Genomic DNA, 8,875 nt, shown 5'->3' with positions numbered 1-8,875 from the left:
TTCTAGAAACAGTACTACCATTTCCCTCTGGCATAAAGGGATAAAAAGAAACTTGCCTAAAATCAAGTGTGAATTTAAGGACAAGTTCAATCAACGAGCTCACTCAGTAGGTTAACTATTTACTGAACACTGGTCACAGTCACATCCCAAGTACAAGAGATTTAGTACTGAACAAAACATAAAGTCGTTGTCCCCAAGAGGATTGTTTAGGGAATGAGGCACAAACAACAGATGAACAAAAAATATATAAATTACCATCAAGTATTTACAAGTGCTATGAATGAAAACAAAACTAGAAGAATTTACTGAGTGAGAAAGGGTGCTATTTTTGAAAGAGTGGTCCAGAAAATGACTTATTCCAGGGAAACTAGCACCAAGGAAGCCTCAAGATTGGATGCCTGAGGTGACTGGATGACTGGGGGGAAGTATAAAGAATATTAAGCAAAGATCTCAAACTCTGGGGAGTCCTTCTTAGGAAAGCTACAGGCAGAAAAAAATAAATTCTGAAAAATACTATTGAGTTACTAAAGGACCTAAACAGGTTAATTTCAGAGGGAAAAAAAAGAGTTGAGAAGGAAAAGGGAACCCCAGTCCAATGTGTGCTAGGGAGAGAATATGAGGTAGTTCTAAAAGGGACCCTCAACCATAGTGAGTGCAGACTGGCCGAGTGGGCTGTGGGGAGATCGCAAACCCATGAGGGAGGTAATGGGCAGGATCAAGTTCTGAAACCCAGCTCAATACTGCGGGGGCAAGGACCGGGACTCTGTCATATCAATACCTTTCTCTTACGGAGGGGCACCGCCTTGTTGGGGTCCATTGCCAACCCCATCTCAGCCAGGTTCTGCCGCACTGATTTGGCGTGGTCCCAGGCATGTCGAATGTGGGAGCTACGGGCAAAGAGGGAGATCACGGAACTGTCATCTGGCCGGCCAACCCGGCCCGGGCCCCCAGCCTCCTGAACTCCGGCCCCCCTCACCATTCGATTCGCGGCGCTGCCTTCCGTCTAGCATTACGGTTAAGACGCTTTCGGTTAACATTGTAACCGAACTTCTGCCTCCGGGTCTTTCCCTTGGCCTTGGGCATCGCGCTGAACACCACACGGGTAACTCAGAGTCGGTGCTCTCACTCCCACGACCTCGTGTAGCAAACTCCTTCCGGCGAGAATGCGCATGGCTTTTGACAGGCTTTCTGGAAAATGTAGTCGTCCCCATAGATTTACACTGCTGATTACTACGACTCCCAGAATGCAATGAGCTGTGGCGCCTGCGTACAATGCTTAGCAAATTCGTTTTCTCCGCCCCCTTTCGTGACGTAATCAGAAGGCGTAGTTTAAGGTCCCCATTTTCCCTTACTGCTGGTAGCGGAGACATGACGACTCCTGGCCCTGTGACTCCGGGGACACCCTTTGAACCATCACAACCCCCCGTCGTTGAGGGCATTAGCCCCAGTGTCTACAGCACTACGGAAAGTTTCAAGGAAAAGTTCCTTCGCAAGACCCGCGAGAACCCAATGGTACCTCTAGGTAAGCGGGTACTGAAGGAACTGTAGGCCGAAAGGACAGAGATGTCGGGAGGAATGAAATAGGGAAGGACGGAGACGCCAGGAGGGACCGAAATGAGACTGGACCAGAAATATGCCGAAGAGGGGCCGGGGCGATGTGGCTTGAACTTGATTAAAGCAGGAGCAGGGTGGGATTCAGTGACCAGGACTATGTAAGTCCGAGTCCCCTCCCGGGACCATCTTACCCCACCTCGTTCCCTCCATCCCCTGCTGCCGTTCAGAGATTTTGACCGAGGAGGGAAGCCTTAAGCGGGGAGAGACGTCTCAGGGGCTGGACATGCCACTCCCCACCTGCTTTGTCCCCTCCTCAGGCTGCCTGAGCACGGCGGCCGCCCTTACCTACGGCCTCTATTGCTTCCACCGGGGTCAGAGCCAGCGTTCCCAGCTCATGATGCGCACCCGGATCGCCGCCCAGGGCTTCACGATCGTAGCCATCTTGGTGGGTCTGGCTGCGTCCGCTCTGAAGTCTCGACCGTAAGCCTGCGCGGCCTGGCCTTGAAAGCTTCGCGGATATCATTACGAGTCCCAGGCGTAACCACCGGTCCTGCACGGGAAGTATTCCCTCATCTCCCCTGACAAACCCCCGTGTCAGTGGGGATGGAAGCGGCCAATTGCTAACCGACAGATTTTTTTCAGGAATCTCAGGTTCGGTTCGGTTGGAGTGTTGCATAGGTTTATTTGTGCCACACATTCTCTACTCCCTACTTAATAAACTCTGATCCACTTGTAGTTTGATGAATTCATTCTGTCTCATCCCCAAAGTTCTTGGTTTTTGGTTTTAGGAGACAATCTAAAGATGGAAAGGACGATTAGAAATCATATCATCTAATGATTCCTAACTTTCCTGCACCTGGGGTACCAGTTAAAACTAGATTCCCTAGGGTGCAACTATTTGAGGAAAAACATGGATCTTCCCAACAAATTTCAAACTTTCAGTAGAAATTTCTTTCAGATGAGGCCTGCCATGGCCCTGTCAGAGGGCCATGCTCCTCTCCCCACTCCTTCCTGAGGACACTTAAGATTCCACTGATCTAGACCATCTCTGCTTGGTTCTTGGTGCATCTCACAGAACAGAAAACAGGCTCACAGAAGTAGTGTGGTGTAACAGAGCATAGTCCCAAAGCTCGTTAGTGGTTTGTGTACCTAGTGTCTTAGGGTTAAGGAAAAAAGGAGGCCTGAGACCTTAGCAAACTCTAGAAAACAGGTAACCCATGACTTTCACGTTCATGTAAAGCCTCCCAACAGGTGTTCCTGGTCTGTGATAGCGCTAAAGTATTGAGACCCAGATTCGTTCTACGTGTGACTGTCAGTTTCAGCACCAGCTGCAAGCTGCCAAACAGGGCCTGAAGAAGATACATACACTTTTGAGCACCATAACACAGTCTGGAGTTCTAAATGGAGGAGTGTATGACCAGGGCCAGCTAAGTTTTTTGCCCCCATTATGATCTCTCAGATGTAGGGCAAAGACTGAACGTAGAACAGTACATTGTGGTGACCTTGGCCTTGAGATTCAAAGAACAGCTATGAAGTGGTAAGGACTATGGCACTTCTAAAGACAGTCACTGCTTTTTAACTGTAGGCATTTGTGTCCCCACAAAAAAAAATAGGTTGAAATCCTAACCCAGTACCTCAGATGTGACCTTATTTGCATCTTTACAGAGATACTCAAGTTAAAATGAGATCATTTAGGTGAACCCTAAACCAATATGACTGGTGTCCTTATTAAAAGGGGAAATTTTGTCAGAGACAGATATGTATAAAGGACAGGTGATGTGAAGATGAACTCAGGATGTAGTGATGCATCTACAAGCCAAAGAACCCCGAAGGCTGCCAGAAGCTCGAAGACTGCAACTGATCCCTCCCAAGTGCTTTCAGAGGGACCATGCCCTGCTGACACCCTGAATTCAGACTTCTGACCTCCAAAATGATGAGACAATAAATTTCTGTTCTAACCCAGACACTGTGGTACTTTGTTACAATAGCCCTAGGAAACTAATATGGTTGGCAATTACTCAGATCTTTTTAAGCACTATGCAGGTCACAATATTTTGAATGTAGCCAGTTTGCAACCTCGGCCAGAAGGGGAAGAGGTGTGGTCACTGGACATTTATCCCCAATCCACAGAGGGGCACAGCTGAATGAGGGACTGCAGTGGGTGCACCACCCCGAGGGGCCCGGCGGATCCCAAGGAAGGGGGTCTGACACAGGCTACCTTCACCAGCCTCTCTCCAGGCTTAGACAGAGCCTCCACTGAGAACCGCTGGTCTTGCCTCTTCCCTCCCACTTACCCTCTGGGAGCCTTGGTGTCTGAGGCTGTGTGACAGAATCCCTATCTCACAGGCTTGTTCAAGGATCAGGAAGGATCAAGGTTGCAAAAACATTCTGTGAGAGGTTGTCTTTCCTCCTTGGGGGTGCAGGCAGCGGACACAGAGGGCTTGGGACACCCACTTCCAGCTGGGAGTCCCTGGGTTTACAGGGGAATAGCCTCGCCTTGTCTCAAGGCCAAAGCTGGGAGAGATCTAAGCACAAACTGAGCCCTGACTCCAGCTGGGGCTTCCAGAGAAATGAGAATGATGATAAATAAGTGTAAAAGAGTTAACAACACACCCTTTAAGCCAAGGACAAAAATACATCAGAAAGACAGTCACAATTTTGTGGACTGAGGTGTGAGGTGCTGGGCCGTAGGGCCAGGAGGGAACGGAGGTGAGATGGGTGCAGGTCCCACTCCCAGCCCTGGGAGACAGGGTCGAATGGAGCAGGCTGTGTGGAGAAGGAGCAGCTGCTGGAGGCATTACCTCCTTCCCAAAGCAGGTGCCCGACCCACTCTGTGGCCATGCTTGTGGCAGGCACCTAGCGGGACAGCGGCGTCTGCTTCAGGGACATGAGCACCGAACGCAGGCGGGACACGTCTTTGCACTGCTTGCTGCTCTTGGGGTTGAAGTCGCACAGCTGGGCCACCTTCTCCCACTCTGTGCCCGGGGTGTCCTCCTTGGATTCTTTCACAAAAGCCTCCTCGGATGCCCTGCAGGTGGAGATAGGCAGAGGTCTCAGATCTGTCTTCCCCTGCGTCAATGACCCTCTGCCCCCACTGAGCCAGGCGGCTTTGCCCAGCCTTCTCTGGGCTGCTTGGTCCAGCGGTCACCTCCCCAGCCCTGTTTCCTCTGACCTCAGGCCCCCAGGAACAGCCTTGGCATCAGAGGAAGCCTGGTTTGGTCCTGCCTCAGGGCCTCTGCACTTGTCGTCACCTCTTCCTGGAATGCTCTTCCCCAGACCTACTCATGTCTTGCTGCTTTTTGTCATTCAGGACTGAGCGCAGACCTTACCCCTTCACAGAAGTCTTCCCTTGCCTCCCAAGTTAGAGTAGCCCTCCCATCTCCCAGCCTAGGCACTCTCTGGTCATTACCTCCATGGAGATTTCCGGCCTGGGCTCCTGACACCTAGAGGCCCATGGGGGAACTAACATGGCACCTCAGCTATTTTCAGTGTTTCCAAAAACTTGGCAGAGACAGGGCTTGACTAACCACCTAACTCATTCGAGTGCCTGGCTCATCATTGCCTCAGTGTTCTGTGTACCCTGTAAGTGTCTCCAGAAAAGAGTTGTGGTCAAATATGTAAAGAAAACAGTTAAGGAAGATCTTTAAAGGCAGACTTTCAAAGCCCTCCATGTGCTAATTTGCATCGGTGGAGCAGCGATGGGGACAGACTCCACCATAGCCTAAGCACGTTTGCCGGCACTGCAGTTTTTAGCCCAGAGTGACTGTTCTCTGTGGAGCCACAGCCTCTGGACTGCTTGCTCCATTCAAGGCTTTTCTTTTCTTTGGAATCAAGTTAGGGAAAAATGGGTAGCTTTGTCATCAGAAGTTCTGGCAGACAGTTATAGAAGCCACTGATGAAGGAAGATTGGAGAGACAAAGTATAGTAAATACAATTTAGTAGACAAAACCTAAATGTGGGCATCATTAAGAGACATTAAAGCATTCTTAGGTGGGGAGGTCTGAGTCTGTGTCCCGTTTGACCAGTGAGGTGCCCTGGAACGCCCCTTTCTCCTTCAAAGCCCCCTTTGCCTCTCATCAGGGCCAGGCCCTTGCTGACTGCGGGGAACTCTCCAGGCAATCCCCATGTGTGGTGCCAAGGATGAAGTGGCCCTGGATCAGGTGTCCTGGCCCTCCCTAGTGAGCTTGCTTTCATACTGTGTGCTCCTTCTTCACCTGTAAAGTAAGGATCAGAGCCTGCACCTTGCTCATCTGTCTGGCCTGAGAATCTGTGAGTGACAGATGTTTGCAGGCTTGGGAAGATGTAGCATGCTGTGTGGCATTGTATGGCCTGTGGGGCTGAGGGAAGCTTTCCTAGGAGCTGTCCTTGCCAGTCAAGAGGCTCCTGCTAACCTAACAGCTCAGAGTGTAGTGCGTGATCCCGCAGCACAAGCATCACCACAGAGCTTGTTGGAATTGTGGAATCGTGGCCTCATCTCAGTCCCACTGAATCAGAATCGCCATATGAACAAGACCCTGGTGATTCACAGGCATGTGAAAGTCTGGGAAGCGCTGGCTCCACTCTCCTGCTCGAAACCTTCTGTGGCTTCCCACTGCCTTCTGGATAAGTCCGACCTTCTTAGGCTGGCACAGCAGGCATTTTGCAGCTGGCCCCAAGCTGACCTCCTCCCATTTCCACCTCCACAGCTGCAGACACAGGCAGCTGGGGGTCTCCCATGACACCTTCGCCTCAGCCAACTCTCACCCCTTCAATGCCCATCCCCTCTTCTCACCCCGCCAGGGGTCCACCTCCCCCTTAAGGTCCAACTGATAGTCCCGAATCTCTGAAGCCTGCCTCAGCTCCCCCAGAAGTGCATGGCTCCAAGGGCTTGGTGTGTCCTTCTAGGTTCCTCTTGTCACATGTTCCTGACCATAGCAACTCGGGGGACAAATGGTATGCTGCTTATTCCTATCTGGCAAGGGAAAGTACCCGTAAGAACTGGAGTGTCAGGAGTTGGGCGGAAGGAAAGACGGCAGGCTGTGGCTCCAGGGTGTCCTGGCTCTGAGAGAGGAGGGCTAACCAGACAGCATCGGAGGCCTGCCGAGGGTGTGCCCATCTTAGGAACAGCACATACTTGTCACTTGCACACCTGAGTGACCTCACACACTCCTTACTGCATTTTTTCCCTTCAGCTTCATAATCCCCATACCCCTAGGTGTTGCTGTCAACCAATCAGGGTGACATGAGAGGGAACCTCTGCCATTTCTTGTCTGGATTAGTCACAGTACCAAGTAGACCCCAAACCAGGAACACATGAGAGAGCCCAGTGGTGGTCTGAGCAGAGTAGGGGTCGCGATCAAACTTGAGGCAGGGGGTGGGGGGTGCTCTAAGAAGGAAGAGTCCATTTGGGCGCAGCAGAAGGGATGAGTTTGTACTGGCACTCTGTTTGCTTTGTCCAACAGACACCTCTTCACCCCACCTCTCACACCCAAGAGGCTGGTTTGTCATTCGCTCCTCCCCCCAGAGATGGCCAGTACATTCTTCTCTTTTCTCTTCCTGGATTTAGCAAAGGTGCCTCCTGAAGAATAGACCTCAGTCAGCATTTGCTGGAGGGATGAAGGTACTGCACTACGCTGGGGATTCACCTCCCACTCTGGTCATCGCCCCCACTGCCACACTCTTAAACCCCGCAGGCAGATGACTCAAGAAACTTCCAGCCACACACAGGGACCTCTCCCTCTCCAGCGCCCCCAGACAGAGGAGCAAAGGAGACCCACGTACACGTAGCCGATGATATCAGCATCTGGCTGCTGGTAGAATGCTTTGTCAGCAATCCTTGAGGGAAAGGGGTTAGGTGGGGGAAAACAGGATGACAAGACAGACAGACAGACAGACAGGAAGAGGTTAAAGAGAAAAAGAGACAGCGTTAGTACCTCCAGTTGGAGAGGTGTTAGGAAGCACAGTTCCAGACGGCTCAGCAACAAATGATCCAGAGCCCAGAGTGGGGATCCTCCACCACCCACCTGAGTACCTTTTCTAAAACATTTCTCCTCCTGTTCACAAACTTTCAGTGGCTCCCCACCACCCCTGTCTGCCCAACCCTGTCATTCAAGGCCCTAAACAGGTGATCTCTCTCTCGCCACTCCCTGACTCCCTGTTGCCCAAGACACAATGTCCTTTCATATCATTCTTTTCCCTGGTCTAGATTTCCCTTCCCCCTCCCTCTTTCTCCTAATAAACCCCTACTCGTCCTCCAAAGCCCAGTCCCCCAGTCACACAGGTCCCTTCCACAGCCTCCCTGCAGAGGGCCCTACTGTTGAGTTCAGCTGGACAGGAATGTTTCTCTCCTCTGGGTTCTTTGAGGATACAGACTGGGTCCTTCTCATCTCTGTCTTCTGGTACCCAGCCTAGAGTCTGGCATGCAGCAGCTTTTTGAATAGAAGTGTGGTGGCTTTCTAGAGCTGGACTTTTCCTTCCTGGCAGGCCTGGTACCTTGAAGAGCATAGCCTCAAAGGCAGGACTCCTGTGTAGCATCTCAGAAATACTCTGAGACCATTTCCATGAAGGTGTTTTTTGGTGGCATCTGCTGTTTTTGACTGCCCAGCATTCATCCCCCTTCTTCCAGGATACCCTGATTGTCCTTTGCAAGATCAGGCTGCCCCCACTTCAGTCCCTGTGGTTTGGATGGGACTGACCCTATGCACAACCCAGATAATGGGACTATGGCCCAGGATGGGTCCATCAGAGAGTCCCCCCACCCCTGGGACAGTCACTGGTCCTAACCCATGCCTGACCAATGAGGGTCAGGTCAAAGACTTATGCTAGAGCTATTGGGAGCAAAGGCTATTTTATTTTCAAGAGAATAGAGCAGAACCCTGGAGCTGCTGGTGGCCACCTTCACCCCCATCCTAGGAGCGTGCACCCAAGAATGAAGGCACCATAGAGGAAAGAAGAGCTGAGATACAGTAAAAGTGGGTGCCAACTGACTTTGTTTCAGCCCCTGAGTCCACTATGCCTGCCATCCTACCCCTGGCTTTTCAGTTATAATTATATAGGCTACTAATTTCCTTTAATGCTGTAGCAACTCTGGGTCAGAGCGCTGTTATTTCTACAAGCAACAGAATCCAGTACCCAGTACCCTTCACTCTGAGCCAGGCTTGTGCACTCTGTGACACTAACCATGGCTACAGAGGGCCCAGGCCTAGCTGTTGCCCACTGGGCCCCAGTACAGTCTGGCTCACATCCCGGGGTCCTTGTTTTTCTCTGTTGTGGTGACAAGGTGAAGTGCACCAGCTCTTTGGAGTTCAGGGCTCTGATCTCCACAGGCAACCAAGAGGAGCAG

At 51.3% G+C, this 8,875-nt stretch overlaps 3 protein-coding genes across 4 annotated transcripts in view; 1 reads left to right on the top strand and 2 right to left on the bottom strand.

The window, feature by feature from the left end:
• NOP16 (NOP16 nucleolar protein) overlaps positions 1–1,178 on the bottom strand; it is a 7,082-nt gene extending 5,904 nt beyond the window's left edge. The window contains exons 1-2 of the mRNA XM_011362245.2: positions 977–1,178; positions 779–887 (exon numbers count right to left, since the gene is read on the bottom strand). Of these exons, the coding sequence (XP_011360547.1) occupies positions 779–887; positions 977–1,083 (216 nt within the window). The 5' untranslated portion in view covers positions 1,084–1,178. The remainder of the gene's footprint in view (positions 1–778; positions 888–976) is intronic.
• Positions 1–8,875, bottom strand: part of CLTB (clathrin light chain B) — a 30,430-nt gene that overhangs the window by 8,795 nt on the left and 12,760 nt on the right. The window contains exon 5 of one of the 2 annotated variants that reach the window (XM_023531887.1): positions 4,374–4,582. In XM_023531887.1, the coding sequence (XP_023387655.1) occupies positions 4,411–4,582 (172 nt within the window). In that variant the 3' untranslated portion in view covers positions 4,374–4,410. Of the gene's footprint in view, positions 1–4,141; positions 4,583–8,875 lie in introns of those variants that run through there. The other variant, XM_011362248.2, reaches the window with a different exon arrangement.
• HIGD2A (HIG1 hypoxia inducible domain family member 2A) lies at positions 1,314–2,289 on the top strand. The gene is made up of 2 exons (XM_011362247.2): positions 1,314–1,522; positions 1,872–2,289. The coding sequence occupies exons 1-2, from the start codon at positions 1,369–1,371 to the stop codon at positions 2,036–2,038; spliced, it is 321 nt and encodes a 106-aa protein (XP_011360549.1). The 5' UTR covers positions 1,314–1,368; the 3' UTR covers positions 2,039–2,289.

This window comes from Pteropus vampyrus, unplaced genomic scaffold, assembly GCF_000151845.1.
Source record: "Pteropus vampyrus isolate Shadow unplaced genomic scaffold, Pvam_2.0 Scaffold74, whole genome shotgun sequence".
Classification (NCBI taxonomy): Eukaryota; Metazoa; Chordata; class Mammalia; order Chiroptera; family Pteropodidae; genus Pteropus; species Pteropus vampyrus.
Note: the sequence above shows the minus strand (reverse complement) of the source record. Positions and strands in the feature narration are given on the sequence as shown.

Bases quoted from the DNA above. Each gene is read 5' to 3' on its own strand.
- HIGD2A (XM_011362247.2), top strand. From the start codon at position 1,369: ATGACGACTCCTGGCCCTGTGACTCCGGGGACACCCTTTGAACCATCA. The intron at 1,523-1,871 runs GTAAGCGGGTAC...TCCCCTCCTCAG, and splicing joins GAACCCAATGGTACCTCTAG to GCTGCCTGAGCACGGCGGCC.